The sequence below is a fragment of the Montipora capricornis genome, chromosome 13 (genome assembly GCF_036669925.1).
Source record: "Montipora capricornis isolate CH-2021 chromosome 13, ASM3666992v2, whole genome shotgun sequence".
NCBI classification, from domain to species: domain Eukaryota; kingdom Metazoa; phylum Cnidaria; class Anthozoa; order Scleractinia; family Acroporidae; genus Montipora; species Montipora capricornis.
Window position 1 is genome coordinate 23,248,492 of NC_090895.1, and position 27,933 is coordinate 23,276,424.

General features: G+C 38.6%; 2 protein-coding genes across 2 annotated transcripts; one reads left to right on the top strand and one right to left on the bottom strand.

Annotated features, from left to right (window-relative positions):
- Positions 1-1,070: 1,070 nt before the first annotated feature.
- On the top strand, positions 1,071-27,135 carry LOC138030103 (proto-oncogene tyrosine-protein kinase receptor Ret-like). Its single transcript, XM_068877976.1, has 16 exons — positions 1,071-1,146; positions 1,612-1,730; positions 2,388-2,443; positions 3,371-3,519; positions 3,968-4,084; positions 8,628-8,643; positions 9,629-9,671; positions 11,613-11,919; positions 13,473-13,583; positions 16,141-16,331; positions 20,060-20,182; positions 22,062-22,132; positions 22,342-22,382; positions 22,507-22,603; positions 23,674-23,773; positions 25,655-27,135. The coding sequence occupies exons 1-16, from the start codon at positions 1,131-1,133 to the stop codon at positions 25,718-25,720; spliced, it is 1,623 nt and encodes a 540-aa protein (XP_068734077.1). The 5' UTR covers positions 1,071-1,130; the 3' UTR covers positions 25,721-27,135.
- LOC138030116 (uncharacterized) lies at positions 6,162-7,131 on the bottom strand. The gene has a single exon (XM_068877999.1). It carries the CDS (start codon positions 7,122-7,124, stop codon positions 6,162-6,164), a length of 963 nt encoding a protein of 320 aa, XP_068734100.1. The 5' UTR covers positions 7,125-7,131.
- Positions 27,136-27,933: the final 798 nt, after the last annotated feature.

Below are 27,933 nucleotides of genomic sequence, written 5' to 3' on the forward strand. Positions count from 1 at the left end.
CTAAACGAGAGTGCCTTTCCTGAAAAACAAACAACGACAACAAAAAACACTCTCAGCCCTGCAACATCATAGAAAGGTTTCAAATGTCTGTCCACTTGTAACGTTCAGTGGAGAAAAGGGTAAAGAATTTTTGATCCCATTTGTCAATCAAGGAAAGGATTCACCATGTGCGTCTCCTTTTAATGTTGAATAAAAGCATTTAGAATTTCTGACCCTTTATCATTCTTGAAAAGCCTTTAGATTGTCTGTCCACTGTTAACGCTGAAGAAAAGCATGCAGATTTTTTTAGCCCATTTATCGGTCAAGGAAAGGGTTCATAATTTGAACTGAAAAACTGCTAGTAAGGGAATTGGGTCATTGTTATTGTCCCGTTTCTCTGTTACAATGTTGTAAATTATAATGGCCTCGAAAGAAATCCTCTGAATCCATTTGTCTCAGCTAACTTGTATATGATGGAACATTACTGTATTCCTGTTAACAAAGGTGGTGTAATTCTTGAAACAGAGAAATAGACGTGGAAGAACAACTGCATGCGTTGTAACATTTCTTGATGTAACCAGCAGCAGTTTTGGACAAAGGTGGTGAGATAAAATTAACTGGCAAGCAGTTTAGTGCGATTACGCCCAAACGACGGTCGAAAGCTCTCATTCCTCATGACCGTTATTAATTTCACTTTTCAACCGGCGTATATTTGAACATTTGTAGATCAGGTTAAATACGGGCCATTACTAGTGTTAAGTTTACATTTAGAAAAAAACGAATGGATTTTTTGGTCATAGTAGAACTTTAAGGATGGAGGCTATCCTTCCGGTGACTTTTGGTTAAATGAAGAGTCTTAACAACGTAGAGTTAATCTGGTTTCTTTCTCGCAGTTAACGTTTCTTTGCACGAAAGCGTCCCTGTCCCCTGTGTGCTTCAGTCATCTTGCCTTTTACCACTACAGTCATTTCATCTCCTGCTCTGCTATACTTTAAACTTATGTTGCGACATTAGAACATTTTTGTCAACATTTTAATATGCAGATATTACATCTCACAGGAGGAAATTGCGAGGAAAAATGCAAGGATGGAAAAAAATGCCGTTACTTTGGAGAATATCTATGTCTCTGTGAAAGAGGCAGAAAAGGAGCTATGTGCACAAACAATGGTACGTAAATTGTTGATACCATTTGCCACATCAGTTTTAATTACGTAAAACTTTGTATGGTGGTAAAACGGAAGTAAACGGGAAGCATGCGACCGACTTTAATTAACGTTGTTCGAAAATGCCTCCAGCAAAGAAATACAATGCGAGGTGAAGAGCGTTGCGTAGCCTCGAGAAAGACAGTTCATCTGGACCTTTAAATTGTGTACCATCGTTTCAGGTTTTACTTGACTGGAATTGCATAGTACTGAGAACACATATCTCTCAGCAATGTTTCGTGAATTCGATTTCAATGCTGGACGTATAAATGTCTGTCGTTATAATGTTGTAGTTTGTCATTCTACTCTGATCTACTGATCATGAAAGATTGTCTTCAGATACTCCACTTTTCTCCCTGGGCTGTTTGCAACTTTGAATGAATAAATTATCTTTGTTTAAATCTTTCAATTTGTTTTTTCTTTAAAACAGAAAATCTAGCATTGAGCATCAAGGCTGGATTTGAGTTCAGGAATGAAGTATTTAAACTTGAATACGAGGATCTTGAGAATCAGATGACAGAAACGTTCGTCGATAAAATCGAAGGGGCTGTAAGCTTTGTTTGTTTTTTGTTTTGTTTTTGTTGTTGTTGTTGTTGTTGTTGTTGTTTTGGATCTCTTCGACGACTAATTAACTTGCTTTTCTTTACAAATTCTATACCTTCACTGTAAAACATGACTCCTTTTTTTTTCAAGCCAAAACTTATTGACATTACTAAAAACAAAGAAAGAAAAGAAGTCAGAACAGCGTCCGCAAGAAAAAAAAATGTTAATAGTCCAATCAAGTGAAGTTATGACCCTCGCAGTTATGAACGTAATGTTAGCAATTGCGTAGGGATGCCTGAAAAATTCAGGACTTCAACGGGGTTTGAACATTGCGACCTCGCGATACTGGTGTGACGCTCTAACCAGCTAAGATATGAAGCCACCGACGTTGAGAGCTGGTCATTTTGTGGGTTCCCGTGATGGATAAATCAACTATGTGATGATACATAAAATGAATCATATATTAAACTGCGGATACGAAGTCATTGAATTTATGATCCTCGCAGTTATGAACGCAATTTTAGCGGACGGGATATAATTAAGTTTGATTTTATTAAGGATAATTGTTCAAATGTGGTGACAGCATTCTCTAATAGAGACGTAAATTCCCTATTGCTTAACGGGTCAGAATAATTGGGTTAACAATTATCCTTACATTTACAGATTGCTGAAGAATTGAATGGGTCTGGATTGACCAACGTAATTGTAAGCAGGCTAAGGTGAGTTGTCGCGGATGTTACTGAAAACTTGAAGGCTAGTGTGGATAAATGCTTCTATGCTTCTTCGCTGATATACTAGCCAAGAGAAATCCTCAAATTGCAAGGGCACCCAACGATAATCTTGGGTGAAATAAGTGTTCGGGAGAGTCAAACTGTTCTAAGAATTTCGGTTCTACATTGCCAAACAGCCATATATTTCTTTACCAAAACAACACCAAAAAGATTCGCAACCAGGGAAAAGTAGTACCTTTCTTTTTTGGAAGGGATATTTCAGTTGGCGAAAAGGTCACCTTACAGTTTCGGATGAACAAATGGTTCACTGGGAAGTTCTCAGAAGGCCACGTTCAGCCAGCAATTTCTGAAATGAAGACATCAACAGTATATCATTCTCTAAAATTCTCGGACACTTCAGTTCTCAGCAAAGATTTCTAAACAGACCAAATACTTCTTGGGGATAAAAACAGCTCTTTAGACAGTCTTTATACATTACAAGGAGCCTGGGAATGTTTCGCAAAGTCTTTTGGCTTAATTTTCTCACTGGGAGCCCATGAAATTGAGATTGCATTTACGCTTTGTGTATAGCGTGTATAGCGTCGTCCTTTCCAAAATATGAATGGTGAGTAAAACATTCGCCAGTGAAACTATGATCATGAAGGGAATGACGCAACGAAACATTAAGTAAAACCATCGAATCCACTCAATGGATTTATTGCGTCTTGATATCGGCATGGGATACATGTTTGCACCAATAAGACCTCAGAGAGAATCAAGAGGATTCAAGCATTCTCAGCTGGCAAAATTTCAATTTGAATTCGGTTTGTATCTCTCGAGGAAAAGAATTTGCAGATTGCTGTGTGGCTCAATGAAAAAGCCTAGAATCTTCCTTCGCTATTCTTTCTCTAGAATAACTATGATTAATGATTGTAGAAAAGGGAGTGTGATTGCCGATGTGGAGCTCAATTTCGATGTTGAAGTGGGTGAGAGTGAAGTAGACGCTTTGCTGAGAGAAGTTACCGAAGATGGAAAGCTTGGTGAATTTGAAGTTTCCGAAGTAGTTGTTGGGACAGTTATCCCAGGTGAGTTATGGTTTTCTCCATTGTATAATGAAGGGCGAAGAAAGGCCGGAGGGGCGCAACATTACCATCTCAACCTTTTAGGGACGAATTAGATGTTTTGGAACATGAGAAATTACGGGAGTACATGAAGCAAGTGCCTGGCAGCCGCCATCTTGATTCAGCCATTTTTGTTGATTAACCTGCAAAACCATCCTTTGCAAGATCATTTGACACTAAAGCGAAACTAAATGGTCATAAAGGTAGTATTTAAAAAGGATAGAATTTCAAAGAAATGGTCTACAGAAACATTGACACCTTCAAAGGAAAGAGTGTACTTGGGAAATCAATTTTCCGAATATAAATGTTTCTGGTTACAACTGGCATGCACCCACCCCTCCCTAAGAGAAAGATTTCCAATGTCTTATAAGTGCAATAGACAACAATAAAGTAATGTTTTTTGCTTCAACAGAACCTCCTTCAGAACCTGAGAAAAACGACTTTATATATGCGGTAGTCATTGGATTATCCGTATTGGTACTGGTTACAGTTGTCGCTAGCCTTATTATAATTAGAAAGCGAAAGAGACGTAAGTCAAGCCAAAGCCTTTTTTCATTATGATTTATTTAAAGACTCCTGTGGAATTTTGGGGCATGATTCTTCCCTCCAAATCTGAATTTACTGCCTTTTCAAGCACAGATTCAATTTCATCTGGACTTTTCCCGTTTCTTAACAAAACATCCTCACTTGTGGAAAGTACAGACAACGCTGAACCACTTTCGATTTGTTAATTGGCCGTTTTTACAATAGAGACGCATAATTGATTTGGGAAGAACTTGGGCGAAATGTTTTTCTGCGTCTGTTACATTCGTTCAGTGTAAAGACGTGCACAAGACGCATAATGCGTCTGGATGAACAATCATCCAGTTTAGTGCGTCTTCGAAGAATGCTAAAGTGGGTAGTTTCAAAGAGGCAATAAACTGGATAGTTAGTCCAGACATATAATGTCTCTTGTTCCCGTCTTTACACTAGACGAATTTAACAGATGCAGCAAAAACGTTTCCGAAGATTATGCTTGTTAAGTTCGTCCCTCTTTACACTAGACGAATAACACGAGACATCCATAATTCGTCTGGACGGGTTATGCGTCCCTATTATAAAAACAACCAATAATATTGGTTGAAGGAGAAAGAAGAATAGTCGTGTTACACGTGCGGCACGCAATTTATAATTACTGATGACATATTTTTGAGGTACTCTGGAAAACAGCGACGCGAAGTTACCACACTTGAGGTTTCGACGACAACGCTCGAGCGTACAAATTCAAGGCGAATTTTTCATTCCCTAATTTTGCTCTAAAACCCCTCATACCCAAGCTATTTTTAGGATACTTTGCTTACATTGTACGACCCGAATGAGATGGACAAATCTCGAAAAAACGTATAATAATGCAAAGTTATATTTTGAGGTGACATTGCGACACTTTCTTCAACCCCGCCGTCGTACATCTTAAAGTCGCTTCTGGCTTTTTGGGCAACGCAACTGACTCCGGAAACATCACACAATACTGGTAGAGAGAATAGAACGTTTTTACTTGCGCTTTTGGATTCAAAATTTTTAATAGAAAATTTATCAATACCATTGTGAACCCATGCACCTCAACGATTTTTATATAACCTGCAATATCTTCTTTTTTTTTTTCTTTTGCTCTTTTGTCTTCCAAAAGAAGTCAGTTGGCTTTGTTGGGTTGCAATATTTTAAGGTCCTGTCCACACGTATCCAGTTGTCCACACGTAAACGGCGTATTCGGTCACCGAAAACGGTGATTTTTGAAAACGGTCTCCGGAGTGGACGCATTTGAAAACGCAGACTTTCCGTAAAGACGGACGAAAACGAAAGTTTTCGAAGACGATGATGTGATCGCTCGAGTCCAGTCATCCCCGGTCTTCGTAAATGAAGATGAAGGATTCTAGACAAGTTGTGTCTTTACTTGTTGGGCTTCTTGCATGCGTGCATGCAGTTTCATTTTATGTTGTTAAATTTTCAAGGTGAGTGTTTAAGGGGGGTGACACTTAACTACCAAATCGTTGCTATGGACCGCTTGAAGTAATAATAATAATAATAATAATAATAATAATAATAATAATAATAATTTAAAATATTTATACAGCGCAAAAACATGCATATGATCTATTGCGCTTTACAATAAGAAAAAAAATATATATATATAGACTATATAAAACAAAATACTAATTAAGTTACAAATTTATAATTTAGATAATTTAACAAGAAAAAAGTAATTTAAAAGTAAAAAAAAATAACTTATAAGTAGTTTTTTTGAAACACATTTCAGAATAAAAACTAGCGATAAAAAACGACGTTTCGATCTCTCTGAGATCATTTTCAAGTAGTAAAAGAAGCGAATAAAATCTGCATATATAAGTACAAATTAAGACGTGAGAATGTCCAAAGATAAAATATGTAAATACAAGCGCTAAAATGTAAGTGTTAAAATATTAAAATACTATATAAATAACTTGCACGGATTAAATCTACATGACTGTTGGTTAAAACGCTAAAGCGTGAGTGTTAAGATACCAAAACGCTATAAAGAACTATATAAAAAACTTCGCACGGATTGAATCTGACTGATTGTTCCAAGTTGGCTAAAGCTCCTTTATAAAAAGCATTTCGTAGATGAGGCAATCGAATTTACTTTCGCACTTTCTCAAGATCTTAAAGTCACGATATATGTCACTAGGGACTGTTCCATGTTGCTCTTTAATGTGATTCCCGATTGAAGACGATCCTTTCATGTGTTCCTCGACGCGCTGATAGAGGTGTCGGCACGTATACCCGACATAGTTTGCATCGCACAAACCACACTTGTAATGGTAAACAACGCGTTGCTGGTTTATGATAGGCGGCTTCTTTTCTTTCGGTTTGATATGGTGTCCAATCTTACGGCTTGTATACACGGCGTGAATATCAATTCCAATTTTTCGGCCCAGTTCCCCAAGTTGCCTTCGCGCTGAATTAGCCGATCTCTGATCTTTGAAAGGTAACACTATTCTGACAGGCGCTTCATTCACGTTACATGCTCGTGTGGAAATTGCCTCGTCGGAAACTTTCTTGGTGACAAAATTACTGATGGTCGATTGCAGCAGTTGGGCTGGGTACTGAAGTCGGGAGAACGTTTGTGTGAGACGGTCACATTCCAGGTGGAACAGTTTCCAGGTAGATGACAATTTAAAGGCACGATCCAGCATTGTTTTTAGCAATGACTTCTTGTATCTAACATCGACGTGGCTCTTGTAATGCAGCAATAATCCGGTGTCAGTTGGTTTTCTGTATACCCTTGTCTCCAAGCAACCATTGCATTTCCGAATCTCCGTTCCCAGGAAGGGAAGTTTACCGTGTTCGCCAAGTTCCATGGTGAAGCTAACCGATGGATGGATCTCTTTCAGAACAGAAAGGAATGATTTTGCTGTTTCGACGTTGGGCATTATGCTTAATGTGTCATCCACATAGCGTTTGTAGAACTCGGGTAATTTCCCTTGGTCCTGAAGTCGATCTTCAATACTGCACATAAATGTGTTGGCCATCAGGGGTCCAAGTGGCGAACCCATAGCAACACCATCGATTTGTTCATACAAGCTCCCCTCAAACTGAGGGTTGAATTGCTGAACATTGCCACCAAGAACCAGCTTTTTCAGGATCGTCTTCAATCGGGAATCACATTAAAGAGCAACATGGAACAGTCCCTAGTGACATATATCGTGACTTTAAGATCTTGAGAAAGTGCGAAAGTAAATTCGATTGCCTCATCTACGAAATGCTTTTTATAAAGGAGCTTAAACCAACTTTGAACAAACAGTCAGATTCAATCCGTGCGAAGTTTTTTATATAGTTCTTTATAGCGTTTTGGTATCTTAACACTCACGCTTTAGCGTTTTAACCAACAGTCATGTAGATTTAATCCGTGCAAGTTATTTATATAGTATTTTAATATTTTAACACTTACATTTTAGCGCTTGTATTTACATATTTTATCTTTGGACATTCTCACGTCTTAATTTGTACTTATATATGCAGATTTTATTCGCTTCTTTTACTACTTGAAAATGATATCAGAGAGATCGAAACGTCGTTTTTTATCGCTAGTTTTTATTCTGAAAAAAAAATAAAAGTAAAAAGTAATTTAACAATAAAAAAGTAGCCACTTCTTGAGTCCCTTTAACTCTACAGTTATCCTTTTTAGCCAAGTGTGTTCTATTTAACATTTGTTTGCTTCAAAACTCTGGAATTTTCAAAGAAATTACTTCTCAAAACAATTATCAAGTCATAAGGCCCTTCTTTGATACACTTTTCAAAATATCAGTTCCATTTTTTTTGTCCAAATAGAAATTCCATGCTACAGTTTACGAAAAATGATCGGACGGTTCCCATCCGGTCAAAACACCGCCTCTTCCTTCCGTTTCCTGAGAGTTTTTACAAGTTTCTCACTGACACGCACGGCAGAGGACTGGGACTAGTTGTGCATGCGCCTTCTTATTGAAGTGATGTCAGATTTCCGTTGAAAAAGTAACTTCATAGAACCATCCATGCAATGCAATGTTGTAGAACTCTTTACTAACAGCTTCCTTAGCAACCATTGTCTTCCTGTAGTTAAGTGCCACACCCCTTAAGGAAGCGATTGAACATAGCGAGGTTGCTTTCCCTGTCAGCTAAGACTATAGTGGCTGATTATTTTTTTTTAGATTTACTGGTTACTGATTTCCACATGTTAGAAGATGGAAACAACACTAAACATGAACACCGATCAACACCAAACAAAAATTGTCACCGAATTGCTGCGTGTGGGCTCATAAATTGCTAGCTTTGCGCATTCTTTGTAAGGGAAACTATCGTATTCGCATTGTTTTAGCGTTTTCGTGTAAATGGGTGAATACGATTTGAATGCGCTACGTGTGGACGCGTATTCGTTTGAAAGTGGAGGAAAAGGTCTCCATTTTAAACAAATACATCCGGATATGTGTGGAGGGAGCCTAAATGACCCACTAATACTGGCTACATAAACGTTATATTTAATTATTAATTTTGTTTGTCTTTTTGGTTTTGTTCTACTTTAGAAGGAAGAAAAGATCGGTAAGAGTCTTTGATTTCTTGGTGAAGCAAAGAGCTAGATTACATGAGCTTTTTCAACCCCGATAACTGCCCCCATGAACGAGGATGGACGTAAACCGGAAGTGAACATTTCACATGCCAGGACAGATGTGTCTCCCACATTTTTACGCTAATCGTCTCTAATATTTAAAATATACTTAGCAACATAAATGTGGCAGTGTCAAGGCAAGTTGCAAAGGAGAACGGGACACGTCCGGTTGCCGTCCACTTCTCTAAAACGTTGCGTGCTTCAGCTACCTTATATCGTCTGGTGTCCATATGCATAGGTGGCGCTTTGTGGGTCGCAAGGGATCTGTTCTTCACCTTCACTTACTTTCTTTGCGCTTAGTTTCTTTCTGTTTAAAAACCAAAGAATGCAGTTTCAAGCACTAGCAAACAGATTATCTATGGAAAAGAACGTAATTGCCGGGAAATGTTATTTCGTGGCTGTTTTCTCGACAGCATACCTCTTGCCTTTCATTACTGCCATCGCTGTCTTTGTTTGGCTTTTTGTTTTAATTGGAAAACTCTTATCTCCTCTTTAACTTTACAACTAAAAACCCTGATCTGCTTGGCTTGATTCGCTGTATAATCGATCCGTTTCTGTTGCGACTACTACCACAATTAATTACTAAATAAGTACAATTATCAACAACAGATTCAGTAATAACCAAATCATAGGTAATTAATGGTCGTTAGCTAATCGACTGATTAATTTCTTAAGCCTTCCACAGTCGATTTTGCTAGCCATTTCATCTGTCCACACAATTTGCTCTACAATCATTTTGCAAATCCACAAAATGCGTTGTTAATGGTAATTTAACAGGAAGAGAAGATTGCAGTACAATTTGGAATACTATTACAACTTAGAATAGTACTATAGCCATTTCATTTTACTGCAATAGTATTGGAGCACTGTTACGCGACAATGGTAAGATTATCTGGTGATTGCATATTTTTCTTTTAGACGAACAGAGGAACCACATGCATCTGTACATGGGTCTCCAGTTGTAAGTTGACAAAGCAAATAGCTTCTAAAAAGACAAAAAGATTGAACCTTTTAAGAGTTCAACTCTTGCTGTGTTGGAAGGGACAAATTGGCTTCATGAGGCACTTGCATTTATCTGATCTCCCTTTTATTCCGGTTAACATTAGAAAACTTCAATCTAAATCTTACGCGAAATTTTGCTACGTATTCCCAAGTCGCTTACAGCACTAATTACAAGACAAAAAAAGCCTAGGTTTGTAAAACGGAGAGACATTCAATTCAGAAAGAAACAACTTTTTGTTGTTTCCCACCGATCTGAAAGCTGTGACAAGAATATATGGCCGTTGATTGCTCCTATTCGTGGGCTCCTGCCATAAATAAATTTAAAATTAGGGAATTTTTAAGCAGTTGCCTCGTTCGTCTTGTGGATGTCAGCGATATGCCTTCCACTAACGGTCTGGTTCTGCACAGTTTGAGTCGTCTATGGGCCTTTGTGAACTACCAGCGAGCAACCTAAAATGCTGGCTGTCATGTTACAGCTCATTTTTTTCCTATAATGAAATAAATGTACAAATTTGAAGTGCGGGCTATAGACGAAAGGGAGAAATGGCCCCCGCACTTATCTGCACAATTTGAGCAATTGTCTCTTCTAGACACGTGAAAAATTCAGGTGACTTCATTGGGATTCGAACCTCTACGACCTCTGCGATGCCGGTGCAGTGCTCTATCAACTGAGCTATGAAGTCACCCTGTTGGGAGCAGGCCAAGTTGTTGGATTCATGTGTTCCCGTAAAAGGACTCATTAGGGCCATTTATACGGGAAAAAAAATAAGACAGGTCTTATGTAAGACGCGAACTGCTCGTATAATGGTACAAAAAAGCGTTCGCGTCTTATTTTAGACGCTAGGGACTTTAAGATCTGCGACGCGACGGTAACGAAAACTTCATTCAAAATTGCAAGTTCAGGTTTATTAATCTTTTTCGTCGTTATGTCGGCTTGTCTAACTTCTAAAAACTAGCGTAACTCCCCAGGAACTGAATTAGGAGGTGCGGTATTGAATCTACGACAGAAAACTCAAATTCGCTGCCTTTTGTTCACATTCTCCTTAAAACTTGAGAATTGGCCATTTCAAGTCGTAGATTTGCCGCAAACGTGAAAGAAATGTACAAAAATGAAAAATGCACGTGCACAGCGTGCAAAGCTTTTGTTTTTGCTCATTAAATATGCACAGTTATCCTTCGAGGGTGTGCTAGATTTATAATGATAAATAACCAAATAAGATGAAAACTATTTATATGGTACAGTTCGCGTCCTGTTTAAGCGGCGTCTTAGCTCGTCTTATATTCTCCCGTATAAATTTCCCTAATGAGTGATATAAATGCATATATTTGAATAGCGGGTTTTTCCCTGTAGGTCAAAAATGTTCAAAAAATTGATAAGAACGAGTAAGAGGCGCCTAGTCAAAATTGAATTTTCGTCTTGACTGCAAAGGCCATTCCAAATTTTATTTTTGGTAAAGGTGATAAATTCCTTCAGGGCAAAATGACAACATTTTACGGGGATCAGCATTACGTTTGATGTATATTAAACAATTTTTGGATGAGGTTGAGCATGATATCACAGACACGAGGCTTTGATAATGCATGATATCATGCGAAAACCGAATTCAATAATTGTTTTATTATACATTTTTCACATAATTCATCCTCAGAAACAGAAGCGAAGCGTTCAGCCATTTTATTTCTGAGGAGAACACTCCAAGGGGCTTAGTAACCAGGCAGACGTTGAACTTGACATGATAAATGCAATATCTGCAGCAGATATTGCATTTATCATGTCAAGTTCACAAGCTATTGTGAATTGATTGAATGCTCTCGACCAATCGGATTTTTCATAGTGAGTCTGATGTATAATAATAGTTGTTAGCAATCATTAAGCAGATACCGTTCTTCCACATTATAGAACATAGGTGCAGAAGTTGAAACGGACACTGACTACAGCAATATTAATACAGTTTCCCAACCTCAATACATGGAATTGCGAAAAGTAACAGATTCACAGAGAAGGATGAGTGAAAAATCATTTTACTCTGAAATACATGAATATTCCTCTCTTCATCCTGGAACTCGATCCTGGGAAGTTTCGAGACAAAGCGTAATCATTGACAAAGTGATTGGCCAGGGATCCTTTGGACAAATTGCACAAGGAAGAGCTTCACAACTGCCATGGATGGAAGGAACAATAACCGTAGCTATAAAAATGCTTAAAGGTGCCAAATGTAGCCAATCCTTATTTTACCCATTCACCCTTAAAAGAGGCCCTCCCTGCCACCCCCCCCCCCTCCCCCCCATTGCATTGACGATTAAGATCGTGTGGCGTTAGACAGAGTAAAAGTCTCACTCTCAGTGGAAAAAAAAGAGGTTGATTATTTCGCCACAAACTGACTACGTTTAAGGACTTGTCTCCTAAGATAGAACCAGATCAACCTTCCACCAACGGGACAAATGAAAATAAAAGAAAAGTTGATAGAAAGTGGAACGATGTCGCTCCATAACGACGAAAGGCATCCCTAAGCCAGATGGGCGTTCGGTTGAAGGGACGTCTTTCCATGTTAGGGTGACATTTTTGCTGCGGGTCACGAGATAATTCGGAGAAATGTCTTTTTTTTTATCGACGAGCATAACTGAAACGACTGAAAATGCTAAAGAAAGCCTGACTTTTCCATGGAAAATCACACAAGCTAAAGTCCATCGTCAATAATGAAAATGACGCTGATGATGATGATAATAATAGTGATGATGATGATAATAATAGTGATGATGATGATAGTAATAGTAATAGTAATAGTAATAGTAATAGTAATAGTAACAGTAATAGTAATAGTAGTAATAATAATAATATCATTATTATTATTATTATTATTATTATTACTATTTATTTTTTTGGTTAAAGATGTTGTCGTTAGATACTAGGTTTTATAAAAATTATTTGATTATGCCCCTTTTTATAAAAACATTCTTTGTAAACATTTACTTTTATTCTTATGTACATAATTCTATAATCTAGTTTTTAATTCATTGTCATTGTAAAGCAGTTTTTAACCTTCGAATTATCGCTATATAAAATAAAGGTATTATCATTATTATTATTACTATTATTATTATTATTATTATTATTTAACAATTAAACCCGTAGTCCGCAAGGGCTAAAACAGGTCAATAGCCCATGAGGCGAAGCCAAAGGGGCTATTGAGCCGCGGCCCTTGAGGGCGAATAGTCTAATTGTTTTAGAATCATACAACTAGTCGGACAGAAAAGGTAATAATAGAGTTGGCACATGCAAGTTTAAAAAATATCTATTTGGGAATAAAAAGAAAGAAAGCGTCGTGCTTTTCTCTACTCGAGGACTAGTACTATTGATAATAGTCCTCTAGTAGCGTAGCCAATCAAAATGCAGGATTTGCATTAGTCCGCTAGTTGGGTTATACTAATATTAGTTATTTATTTATTTGTTTGTTTACTTATTTATTTATTGCGCAAATTCAACATTACCGTTTTCAAATGCGCTTTACAAATAATAGTATGAATAGTGCTACACTTGACAAACATTCTATGAAAATAAATATCTAGACTATCAACTTCACTTTCTCTAGCTGAGCACGGGTGCCAATAAGATTTAACTCAGTCTTATCATCATTGACCTTAATTAAGCTTGTCTTTGATCATCCACCTCCGCGTATCCCGTATACACGCCTCCATCGCGGCACAAGATCATCTGCTGCGCATACTCAAAATTATTATTCGTTTTCTTTGAAACGTGTAGCAAACGCTCAAGAGATGGAAAAAAAGGACTTAATGTCGGAACTTGAAGTAATGAAGACGCTGAAACCTCATCCACATGTTATCAAGTTACTGGGATGCGTCACTATATCTGGTAACAGTGATTTATACTCTTCTTCTTTAGATATAACTTAGAATATGTTCACTTTCACCATGTTGACAGCCTCCTCTGAAATCAATTAGTATCACCCAATTAGTAAAGTCCTCGAGTAGCGAAAAGCGTGACGCTTTCTTTTGTTTTATTCCCAAATAAATATTTCTTCAACTTGCATTTGCTAACTTTGTTATTGCCTTTTCTGTGCGACTAGTTGGGTGATACTAAAACAGTTCATTAGACCCTTCGCCCTCAAGGGCTACGCCTCATGGGCTATTGACCCCTAGCCCCTAATAACGTGGGTCCTCAAAGACCTATACCTATACCTATATCAATGAGGCTCAGAGTATCTCATTTTAAAGGTTATAAAATAGGCTTTACACTGAAAAAGAAAAAAAAAACAATTAGCATAAAACCAAGGACTTTTCAGAAAGATAACTGTAGGTAGAAAAATTCGCAAAAGTATATACATGTTATTTGCCAGCTGTGAGGTCCGTATAGCGAAAAACTGTGACCGAAGTTTTTAAAATGCTGCCAGTGGGGGCAGGCCGAGGGCAGCTTCTTCAAGACCGAGGTCACAGTTTTTCGCTATTTTTCGTTATTTTCTTTCTCTCCATCTCCCTGCCTCTCGGAAGTCACTTTTTTAATTGTACATTGTTTTCCTCTTTGGAAAACGAAGCTTGACTGGAAATAGAATGTAAACTACAGTGACAAATATGAGGCTAAACAAGCGCATAACTGAAATAAATTTTAAGTGACTTAACGGTTCGTATGTGTCAACATACATCTTCAGAAGAATTTTTGGGATTATATATTTAAAAGAATTAAGCTAACGGTTACCTCTGAAGATGTATGTTGAGACATAGGAACGTTAAGTCACTAAGTTTATTTCAGTCATCCGCTTGTTTAGCCTTTTTTGCCACCGCCGTTTGCGTTCTACTTTTTTAGTTCTTGACTCGCACCGCGCTTGATAGCAAATGCAGTGTTAAAGCGACTTACAAACTGAACGTTTCAAAGAAAAATATTTTTATTTCAATTATATTTCTAAACGTAATAATAATAATAATAATAATAATAATAATAATAATAATAATAGTAATAATAATAATAATAATAATAATTAAGCACAAGCTCACGCAACCAAGGCTAGGATTCCGGCCGCCGTGACCGGGCCGGGTAAGAAAATTCCGCCGGTCCGCTCCCGGAACCAATCAGATTGCATGATTTGTTGAATTCCGCCCACACACGCACTAAGAAAAAAAATATTAAAATATTTTAGTGTTTGAGGTAAAAAGGAGGATAGTTAAAAACTACGTGTTCTGGTACAAAAATACAAAATATGAAGTTCCATCCACAAGAGGTTAATTTGATGATCTTCAGCGATTGTTAACGTGAATAAGACGGCCATGAAGTAGTTCGTGGAATTGAAAAATCATGTGCTCAAAATACTGGCTCGTTCGCAAATGTTTATCTTCATCACTAACCTCAAAGTTTCTGTGTTGTTTTCCAGCTGCCGTTCTAAAATTGCTCGAATTTTATTTCCTGGAATTTTTCTCATCCTTTAGCAGAGGTTTTTCTGTGAAAAATTATTCTAAACAGTCCCTAAAAAGCAATTATGTTTGCACAAACCAGCCACATAAAGTCCTTCACGGAGGGGGCCACTCTGTTACGCCTTAAGAGGGCTGTTGTAAATGATCTTCTGACTTGATAGATGATTGGCTTATTTGATTCGCAATGAACACACCAAATTTGGAAAAAACCGGAAGTAACACAATTTTTGTTTTGCGGGTCTATTTGCACCCAGACGCCGCGCGGGGACCGGAAATGAGATTATCCTTACAATCCAATCGAAACCAAGTACCTGGTCACCAGTAAAGTTAACTTTAAAAAAAAAAAAAAAAAGCTGACCACGATGAGCTCTACGCTTGAGCTTGCAATGTGGTCACGTGATACTGTTCAGCAGATGTAAATTAGCTGGATATGGCCACCTCGGTGGACTCTAAACTTGAGGCCGAGATATGGTCCCGTGATACTGGTCACATTGGCATACGTGGAGGGCTGAACGGTCGTTTGGCGACCAAAACCAAATTTATAGGTAACATTTTTTTGTTACCTAATGTCCGCTATTAGACGTACAACCAATTTTGATGTCCAACTCAAAGTTTCCTTTCAAGTCTCTAGCATTTTCTGCCCATTTCCAACATAACGTAAGTATAACGGTTGGCGTTATTTTTTGCGAGGGTAACTTCACTGGAGGACTGGAGTTTTGGGGGAACACTTTATGACGTTGATTGTCTTTATTCCCAGACGCAAGTTTTGAGCAAGGGGACACTTTTTGACGCTTATCAAAATCGTCATGCATCTAATTGTGTACATTTCTGGACATATCTGATTAAATGACCACACTTGATGTTTTTCACTGAAATATCCTGCATTTTATCTTGGTATGAATCTACGGTAGACATTATGAAAATCATTCCATAGACACTGACGCACCTTTAGGATAGCTTTTCGATTTCGTTGATTCTAAATTCCTTTGTATGTCTTTACCTTAAAGATCCCATACTTGTTATCATCGAATATGTCCCGTTTGGTGATCTCCTGGGCTACCTGAGAAAGAGCCGAGGTTTAAATGACACATACTTCAAGGACCCGGATGTTAAACCAGAAACACATCTGAGTTCATTGCAGTTAATGAAGATCTCCTGGCAAATAGCTGATGGCATGAGTTATTTGTCTTCAAGAAATGTGAGTAATGAAAGTGAGATATATGACGGCCTCAAATCTTGAACTGTGGACCGTGAAAATTTTGAACCAGTTAAGTTGAGCAGGTTCAAAAAAAACCCTATGAAAAATCAGACTTAAACTGGACTCAAACCTAGAACTCATGACCATGAGATGGCACAGCACAGCTCTACCATTTAAACTATCAAGCTATTTGGGAACTGGTCACTTGAGTTTTCGTACTTTGTCCTGTGAGTACGAGTTCAATGAATGGCAGTGAAATGGATGAAAATGAATATATTTTTAACTTTGGACTGTGAAGATTCCGTCAATCTCCTTCCCAGAGCTCACATGTTTTTAGTCAGCGCCAGGACACGATGACTAAAGAACACGTGGGATCTGGGAACGAGTTTGTGTTAGACTGCGTGCGATAATTATATAATTGTCTGCCTGTCTGTCTGTCTGTCTGTCTACCTATCTATCGTCCAGTACCTGCTTCCCCTCTTTAAGCGGATTATCAGCAGTGGGCGGTGAAAAAAATACAGAAGAAAGCAAATTGATACGTAAAGAAATAAGTAGATAGATAAAAAAGATAAGAAAGTAAGTAAATAAATACCAAATATATAGGTAAAACAACTATTAAGACAGCTGTGAGACAATACTTCTGGGGGAAAAAAACGAGAGCTGATAGGGTGATGTGTAAGAAGGTATGGGAAGATATGAATGTTGATGGGTGTGGCCCGGCGTTCTTATAATGGAGCGGAGCAGGCGAGAGCATTCAACCGCTACAGAGCCTTGAGTAATCTTGTACATGAACACTAGGCGAGCATCACAGCGCCTATGTTCAAGGGAGCACCAACCAAGCTTGTTTAACATATTACTTACTCTATCCTTGGGATGAAAGTTGGAAAGCACCCATCTAGCTGCACGCCGCTGAACCATCTCAACTTTATGGGAGCCATTGTTCTCTACCCCCTCCGTCCCAAATAGTGGAAGAGTACTCTAGATGTGGACGAACCAGACAGAAGTATGCCCGTTGAGCTTTAGTAGAGATATCTGTTTTCCTTCGTGTCACACGGATCGAGGACTTTGCAATTTTCTGGGTTGAATTCCATGAGCCAGTCTTTCTCCCATGCTTGTAGCCTGTCCAGGTCTGATTGCTATTGCCTGCACTGGTCTTCTGAATGAATTATCAAATGCATGACCGTATCTTCTGCAAATAGGTGAACAGTAGGGTTCACATATTCTGGTAAGTCATTTATGTAGGCCAGGAATAGAGTAGGCGCAATCGCGGAGCCTAAATTATAAGGCCACCGGAAAGAACTGGAAGATAAGAAGACTGTTGGAGCTCCATCGATCACAGCACTCTGTTGGCGGCCGTTAAGGAAACAAGCAATCCACAATAAGGTATTATTTCTCACTCAATACAACTCTAGTTTGGATATGAGTTTCTTGTAGTAGACCTTGTCGAAGGCCTTGGAGACGTCCATAATAATAGGGCCTATCTGTGATCTTGCGTTGAGATTAGCTTGAAGAGTTGATGTAAGTTCAAGTAACTGGGTCCCACAAGATCGACTATGTAGGCGATAGAGTATGTTATGCCTCTCAAAATGTGATGCCAGATTACTTGTGAAATATGCTCTAATAACTTACTGCATATGTAGGTCAGTAAAATTGGCCTGTAGTTAATTGGCCATTCTATGTCACCCTTCTTGTATATATATTGGTGTGATCATTGACATCTTCCAGTCATCAGGTATAGAATGATTTTTAAGAAAGGATGAGAAAATTACTTGGAGAACAGGTGCTATGGACGGAGCAAGTTCTTTCAGCACTCTTGGTCTCAGGTTTTAAACGTTCAATAAGCTTTGTAATGCCCTCGATGCAGATGTCAATGTCTGGCATGTCTGGATAAGGGCTGCAGGTGTCGAATGGGAGACAGGAGTCCCCAGTAGTGGGAGGAAATACAAAGTAAAAAAAGTGGCTTTCACTGAATTAGCTTTCTCCAATGTATCGGTCACAGTGACTGCACTTTCAAGGGAGGTACACTACTGATGTTTGATTTTGCATGCTTGATGGAGGACCAACACTGTTTACTGGCTTCCGGGGTATCAGAAGCATCGCAGTTTTTGATCTTCCTATAACGCGATTCCTTTCCAGCATGTATGATGTCTCTCTTTCTTACCCAGTGGATTTCAGTCTGTTTCCAAAGAACGTTCCCTAGAACACACAAAATCAATGGAGACTGCTATGAACACACCACTCCCTTGGTGTTTTTCAGACACCATGTATAGGAGAAAATTTCACCACTTGCTATATCACGAGTGAGCCAGGACTCTGTGCATATAATTATGTCAGGATGTGTGGCTTCCACAAGATTACTAAACTCAGCCTTTCTTTTTTAATTTAAATTGAGTAATCGAAGAGGAAGACGAATCTTTCTCTGTCCATTACTTGTGCTGTTGTTAACACAAGGGGATCAGGTAGCCAAGGGCTTTTTGTTGGAGTTTGTCCAACTGGGCCATTTGAAGTTGAGAGGGCTTCAAACATGTTTGTCAGGTCCAGATTGTGGTAAGGAAAAAATGTCGAATAATATGGACAGTCGCATGAGCATAATGGCCACACCACTGTTATTAAGAGCGGAGAAAGTCGAACAGCCGATCGATTGACATGCAGCGTGAAACCACCGAAGGTCGCAAAGGCCAAAGTTAAACGTTGAATAAGGTCCTAGGTTAGTCGAAATGTCACCTCACGTAAGCAGAAGCCCGTAGAGAAGTTTGTAGCCGGAGAGTTGAGACGCCGTGTTGAAATGCACTCGGCTAATACGAGTGACAAAACGACGAAAGATAGCTTCACCATTTAGGGAAGTTACGGCGCTATAATACGCTTCCAATCTCAATTTAGTATCTTTAGGGTGAAGAGGAACTAAGAACGACGACTTGAGGTGAAAAAGGATTGCAAATTGCAAGAAAATTACGGACGCAAAAAAAAAAAACTGTGGCGGCCATGATCCTGCGGCCGATGACCACATGATCACCTCAGTTGAGAGAGCTCGAAATGCGCAGTTGCAAAGGACAAAGCTTTCGAGTGCGGCTTGCTGAGTTCTTGATAGTTCATAACGCACCGCATTGCAAGTTTTTCCTTCCATTTGGCAGCATTCTAGCATAATCAGGAGGCATTGTGGCCCAGTGGTTAGGGCGCTTGCATTGAAATCCGGAGATCCCGGTTTCAAGACCCGCTCTGACCACTCGTTGAATTTCTTCCTGGGAGTCCCTGGTTCGACTTCCCAGCTGCACTTGTAAATAGCCGATTGGTTTGCCTCCGGCCAGCTGGGATTCTTAACAGTTTTTGTTGTTGTGTCCTGTTCTTTCGTTGATTGTGTTTCATTGGCCCTGAAAAGCCCCTATGGGGAACGGTCAATTACGTCTGTATTTATGTATTTATTTATTAATCAGGTTAGGGAGCCATATCTTACTTAGTTCGATGCTATTTGAATTACATCGATCGCTTCAACCAATACTAGCTAAACGCACTGACTCCCATTGACACTTGGGAGGCCCTGCAGAGTCTTACTCTGATTTCCTAACTCTTTTTATCGGAGACCAGTTTAACTTAGTCACTAAAAGGCAATTTATTTGTGATTGTTCCTTTGCAGACGATTGAACTTTGATACAAAATTGAGGTTGAACCGATCACTTCCCTCGCCGTAGTTTGAATAACCATTTAATCGTTAAATTGCATTTTCTTTATAGATCATTCACCGAGACCTTGCTGCTCGAAATGTTTTGGTCGGAGAAGGAGAAACATGCAAAGTGACAGACTTTGGAATGGCCAGGGACGTTCATGTGGAAAGTGTTTATGAAAAGAAGTCAAAGGTACGACTCCGTAGCCTTCAGTAAACCTATTAGAACTGAGGTCTTGCAAAAAGACTCTTTATTGTTTAAAAAGACAACCTGTAATAGTGTAAAAAGAAAGTAAAAAGGCGCGAGTTAAAAATCGCACAAAAATCAGTTTTTCACACGAATTTGGCCATTTTAAATTTTGAATAGTAAGTAAAGATTTTTGTAATTTTATCAGCTTTCTTGGTCCGAAATTTGACGGAAAACTGGTCAGGCGCTAATATTTTAGATCTTTATACGTGATTAGATTAGCGATCAATGCGTACTATGATAATAGAGATTTGTGTGTCAAATTTGCTACCCGTTACTACGCAACCAGACATATCATTTTACAGATAACTTACATCGGTTGCCACCACCCAAATTAGCATTTTTTTTCCCAGAGGATAAGGAAGGGGGGGGGGGGGGGGGTTCGAGTTCGAACGAACCCCCTTTGGTGGTCAATAATGGAGGACTGAAAACACAAACTGGTTCGAGTTCGAACGAACCCCCTTTGGTGGTCAATAATGGAGGACTGAAAACACAAACTGTTGGTTTTCAGCTTTTAGCAAATAGTGAAGGAATGAAAAACAAACTTTGAGCGTTGCAGCTTTTAAATTACCCTGCAAGAAAACGCTAAAAGTATCGGGAAAGTATTAAATTGTTAGGAAAATAGGTACAAGAGAAATTCGTTTAGTGTACAAAGCCGGTATGTACGCATGAAGGTATCAGGTTAACAAAAAGTCGGAAATGTTGTTGTTATGACTAAAAATTCCTGTTATTTTACACCCCATCGAGTTTGAAACATTGACTAGCACAATGCTGAACACAGCATTTCCGGGCCTCTAGATTTCAAAATTTTCTGGGAGGACATGCCCCCAGACCCCCCTAGAGGCTCGCGCCTCCGGCGCTCGCATTTAATAGCCCCCCTTAATAAATATTCCTGTCAATACGAACACCCCTCCAAAAACCTCAGCTACGCGCCTGGTATGTAAGGTAAATATAGGTGCCGTTACTCGGGGCACCGCGATAAATGACCCTTTAGCGCATTGCTACCGACATTTCCCATGGAAATTTACTAAAAGATCAGACGAAGCGCCCATGAAATTTATCGTGGTAAATTGGAAAGGTGCTTTGATGCCCGAGGAGCAAGAGCCAATCACGATGCTGATGAAGTTGTGATTAAGTTTCCCACCAATGAATTGATTGACATTTCTTTTTACCTCGGGAATCTTCGTAACGCGTGACGGCTGGTTAACACGGAATGCGAAAACCCAAGTGTGAGGCACCGCGGGATAATTTACCATGGAAAATGGCATTTACTCGAAACTGTATGACCTCAGTAAACACGCCAGATTTCTCATCGATCGATGGAAATGTTGGATTTCTACAAATCATACAGGAAAGATTCCTGTAGGACTCATTTCAAGGGCCTGGTCGGCAAATGAGTTTTAATGGGGAAGGGATTTTTTAATATTTGATTTTTGGAAACATGAGACCAAAAACTTAAAAGTTTTTGTTTTGATCTTTCCAACTACTATCGTGGTGAAATGTTGTTTGGACACCTTCGATAATGCACGCAAAATTCGGTGCAATTAAAGGTGTACCTTATATTTTACAATATTCCCCTCATAGCGGTCTCGCAAGTGCCACCCTATGTATACCACCCCAAGCAATGATGGAACCAACTACTGCTTTTCAGAATGTTTTCGGGTTTAAAATCAACATTAAAAACCGCTTGTGATTAATTTACCTCGTTTTTCTAAAAAAAAGTTCTAGGATAGTGGGATTGACATATGAAGTGAGTAAAAGACTATATAATTCTCCCTTTGAATACTTTCAATTTAAATGCCATCGGGTCTGGGTTATTCTGCAGGGGCGAATCCCAGTGAAGTGGACAGCTTTCGAAGCTCTCATGTTTGGTCGTTATACAACCAAGAGTGATGTGTAAGTAGCGATATTAATCGGTGTGGTTTATTTTTCACTGGCCGTAGCTTAGGTTGAATAAACCAATGTTCAGTCACGTGACCTCCTTAACCAATACAAGCAATGCCTGCATTATGTCAATGTTTTTTCTTCACTTAGCATCACAGTCTGAAAAGAAGTGAGCACTAACTAAATGAACTCTTTATTAACTGATATCTTTTATAATGCAGCTGGAGTTTTGGAGTGGTACTTTACGAGATCTTCACTATTGGTAGGTCTCGCATATTTTTCAAAGAATTGAGTTTTCTGATAAACATTTTTCGAATTACAGTTTTCCTGCACTTGTACAATATTTTCATTCCTGAAAGATGTATGTTGTTTCTCGTTCAATTAAGGTGGATCACCCTATCCGAGGATAAACGTGCGAAAGATTATGGAGTTACTCAATGAGGGCTACCGGATGCCTAAACCAAATCATGTAGCGGAGCCCCTGTAAGATTCAATAACTTCTCGTTGTATTTTACGATTTGATGTTTAGAATCAAGTGGCTCTCCTTATCCCCCTTTTCACAATAATGACTCGCATATCATAAGTGCACTGATGGCAACCATCATGAAAATCATGATGGTAACAAGGTTGTGACTATGTTGGTGACGAGTTCGAGCATGGACGACGAAAATAAACTCTTCTGGGGGGTGGGGTTTCTCTACCCCCCGCCCCGTAAAAATGCAACTTGCCTTATTTTAATCACGTCTCGACTATTCCCAGTAGTTGAGCGTGGAGCCTTTTTAAACGCAAGTGGCGTGAACGTTGTGGAGGTTTGGGAGAAAATTGAAACTTTGTTTCAAGTGTTCATGTCACCCACATAACCTTAAAAATTTGCTACTTTCCCATCAATAGGTACCTCAAGATCTACGAAGGCAAACGGTGTCTCCTGAAAATATAACTCGCTTTATCATAACTCTTTCGCGATTTGTCCGTTTCGTTCATGTCCTACAATATTGGCGAAGCATGCTGAAAAATTGGATCTAGCGGTTTCAGAGTGAAAATAGAGAATGAAAGATTTCCTCAGTTGCATGCTCACAATGTCGTCAAAACTTCCAATTTGGTGATTTTACGTCGCCGTTATGCAGAGTACCGCAAAGATATATGCTAAAGTCCGTGCTGCACATGCAGCACGGTTATTTATAGTTTTTTAACCAATGATATCTCACTTTTGTGGCATTGTTGCCGTCGCCGTCGTCATTTCTTAAGCTCCCTATTGTCATGACGATAAAGGCAAAGAAATGTACCAAAATGTAAAATGCACTTCCGGGTGTGTTGATTGTTTGTGCCGATAAAACATGCCGCTGAAGCTCTTTTAATTATTTGCTGACATAAGTTTGCATTTTGCATCACTTTTATGTTCTTTATCTCAAGGACTGATTGCTACTTTCCTACAAATAATTCTACCTTTTCCGTGTAAATGTAGCTCACTTTATATCTTGCGAGAATACCCGACTGATAAACGAGGGTCGTCGTGAATATTCGGGGACTGATAATGGCTATTACTATTTGTACAGGTACCAACTCATGCTAAACTGCTGGCAGCAGGTACCCCACGATCGCCCAACGTTTGAACATCTTCGACGCGAGCTTAAACTGATGGAAAACCAACACAAGGTAATTTAAGTAATTTCTGAAGACAACATTCAGAATGATGAAAACGAAGCAATGAATAATCCGTAAGGGTACAACCAACAAAAACACAATATATATAAATGAACTTAGTGCTTTTGTCTGTCTTCATCTGTTTCAGTGTTGTGCTTTTTATGAGGATGTTTACTCTTTTGTTTATCCTCTGTTACCGAACGTTATCTTACACTTGTGTTTCACATTTAGTTCAATTGCACATTTCAAAATCTGCATTCAAACTATAGTTCAAACTGCGAGTTGACGTGGAGTTGAAATCCGCATGATTACTGAGAATCCAAACCGGAAAAGAGGTGCTTTACAAATTTCTTGCTGTAGTATTAAAAAAACAAAAAAGAAAAACAACAACATTTCATTCTTTTCTTTAGCACTACTGGGAGAAATACACGAAATTAGCTGGATAAGGTGTGTTTCGAATCACACAATTAAATATAACCGGGTAATCATAATAAAAAGGCATCCTGCAGTTTTCGGAAAACTTGTTTTCGTATGGATCATCCATGAATCAGGAGGTCCCGAGTCGAAACCTTTTTGAAGTACTTTATCTGAAACGTCTTTTCCCAGAAAATAATAACTTGAATTCCACTTGACCTTGGGTAGCAATCGATAAGTGAGGAAGTATATTAGGAACGCCAAAAAAAAAAAAAAAAAATCAATGAAAATTGCAATAGGAAAATAAAATCTAGATTCTGCCGCCTCAAAATTCCAAATTAGGATCAAAGAGGCATTGCACATTAACTGGGAAAATCCCATTCTTAATCAGCAGTTGAGGCATTTAGATTTCTCTCTTTCTTTTTAATTACGCTGTTCTTTTGTCTTTTATTTTATTGCTATGTGTGCGCTATTTTTGTTTCCTGGCATTTCATACTTCATATTCAAATTGTACGCAAGTTCTGATACGTAATTTTGAAACGTACCTTAATATAAATTCAAGTGCACAAACGTAAAAAAAGCTCATTTGCAACTGAAGATGACATGAGTATGTCGAAACATGTATTGTAAATTGAAAATTGTCGTTTCTTTTTTGAGAGAAAATTAAATCTTTAGCCATGCTTAAGTGAATTGTGGCTCAGAAATAATAATAACGATGTCTATGATGTTGATGGTGCACGTGATGATGATAATGACAAGAGCCGAATCATATTCTCTGTCCCTTACGAGAAAGTAATTAGTGTCGCATATTTTACGGAATGGTCATTCATTCTATTTGACCGATGTCGTAAAGACTTTTTTCTTTGGCTATCTCAGCTTTATGAAGAACAAAACGCAGTCAGCGGTAAAACGCATGAGAAACAAGCGAATTGCTTGCACTTATTTACTGGATGCCGTATGCTTTAATATAATCGTTTAAATTTATACAAGCGAGATACGTAACTTAGTAATAATGACAAAGAAACAATAGGTGTGACAACTAATGATAAAATCAAAAAACAGGAATTTTAAAGATATATAATGAGATTCAACATGAATGAGAGATCTGATTGGTCCTTTAAAATGGCGAACTGTATGTATCACTAACAAAACAGGCTGATTGAGGAAAATTTCAGAGTTGTCCAATTAGATCCGAATTATGTTATGTAGACGCCAAAAATTGTGGTTCATTTACCAATAAAACAGAAACACGTAAGGGACACTCTACGGCGCCCCCCCCCCCCCCCCCCCCCCCCCATTACATTGTCGTTGTAGTGTATCCATGCAAAGAAAGGAAAGGAAAGGAAAGGGTAAAAACTTTATTGAAGTGTCTAGTCTTTTATAATTTAGCGCAGGATTACTAATTGGGGACACTGTAAACTGAAATCAACACATTAACTCAAATCAAATCAAATCAAATCTTTTTTCGTCTTTTCACAGAGGCTCATCAATATGAAAGACTACGACCAGAAACTCTACGAAAATGTGGAAGACTTGATGTTTTAGAAAGTCTTTGTGGGTTGATTCACTGCTCGTCCTGACTGCGTTCTTCCCTTATTCACGCAACTTATCTAGTTTCTTCCTTTTTTGAGGCACAGTGGAATATGATAATAGTGTTTTAGATTTTTTATTTAGGAAAATAACCATGTTGTTTTTCTGCTTGGGGCTTTCATCTGAGATTGGAACTAACCAGTAATATTTTGCCAACTAGTTGTTTTTGTTCTCACATTACTGCAGAAACGAGCACTCTTTCCTTATAGGAAAGTACTGCTAAATCTATTTAACTCATTTTCTCATTTTTTAAATAATTATAGCCAAAAGCGATTTCATTCTTGCTTTTTATGGCTACTTGCTTTGTAGCGCAAAGTTGATAATGCAATCAAGTTGTTAGTGTTTGGATATCGCTTCTTAGTACAGTTACATAGGTGGTAAATGAAAATTCTCTGCGCTGATTGGATGCCGTTGAGGTGATTATTACGCGATAATCGCATAAGCGTTTTTTTTAAAATGGCCGCAAGCCGTTTTGTCGAATTGAAAGACAAAGAAATTAATTGTTTAGAAGAAAATGCATATTCTTCAAATAATCACCAACTTAATTATACTAAAACAATTATTCAGCTCAGGCTCGGTGAATATCGGTAAATAAAAACTTCGACTCTGTCTCTGTTTTTATTCACAAATATTCACCTCGCCTTCGGCAAATAAGCCCGGGCTTCCGATTGCTGTGATTGGCCCAAAACATCTTGGGCCAGCTTCTCAACCAATTAGAATGGAAACAATGCTCCTGAGCATGATCTTCCTGCGCTTTGCCATGATTGCTGAAGGCGTCTGCTTCTCGTTGTGATTGTCTCATTCCTTTGTGATCAGTAACAGAAATAAATGAGTCTGTAAAATCTAAAAATATGTAAAGACTTTCACGTTTTTTTTTCTTCAACATGACGCAATAGGTCTTAGGCACCTCGGAGAGAGATCTAACTTTCGTTCTTGGTTACTCACCCATTTTGACTTTTCCCCGCCCACCTATCTACCCCTGGGTCTCTGCGGATGCACACTAGGCTGCCATGCTACAGTAATTGTTCCTTACTGCAATTCTGCATAAGAAAACCTCATAATGGGGTTTGTTTTACCTTATCTTGCTTTTTATGGTGTTGCCGGTGACCCCAAGTTATTATTTCTAGAAGGTAATTACAGGTTTAGATCAAACTCTCTGCAAATTAAAAATAAATAAATAAATATGTGAACCGGATTCATAGCCACCTTCACAGCTGGAAATTTTTTAGGTGTCTCTGAATCTGCTCCAAAAATAGAAATTGGCGGTCACCGAGTTCATTGTTAAGATATTAGTGTTTAAAGACATAATGTAGGGTGCTTTCAGATGGCCCTTTTGTTGCCATGGTGACCTATTAAATCTTTGAAAGAAATTATTTTTGTTTTATTTGGTGCCATAACATTGCCATTTTGCTAAACAGTGTTGCAGAGTTCATCCTTCTAGAGAGACATCACCTCCAACTGAATTGTTGAAACTGGTGCACATGTGATCCGTTTTAAGATCGCAAAGAGTGTATTATTTAGATGCTGACAAACACGAGAGTTGAAGGAGAGGTGACATGCATGACAAAATAATGTGTCATTTCATTCACCAGGCTTAAAGCTTAACATTTGACATGATCGATATGTCAATATGTCAATATGTCACCAGTTCGTATTCCAGTCTTGGCACTGAGTAAACAGGACCTTTTTAATACGAGCTCATTTACACGTGTCGTTGCTTGGTCAAAGGGCATCCAAATTAGATACCGGCAGTTTTGTTTGGAGAACCTGGATATTTTTTTTCTACGAGTTTGCCCTTGTGCCGTGTCACAACCGAAGCATTCATCATTTCACAGTTGATTTCTACTTGGAATTCTACATGAGTTCTAATGGTACTAGTTTCGACTTGAAAATTCTTGTTTCTCACTTACAGACAGTTAGACTAAGATTGCCCGAGAGCATCGAATGCTCTGATTCTCTGAAACCTTTCAGGAAACAACGCATGAAAAACGAGGAGGAGTCAAATTGTGTTGGCGGTACAATTTCGCGGGGTTAAACCATTTTCATATTCTTTAAGCAATCTATACGAATACCTTTGTTGAAGGAGAATTTGAAAATGCTCGTAGAGCCGAGGGAGATGCTTTGGCTTTGCTTAGACTTTTTATTCACAAACCAGATGTTTTGGAATA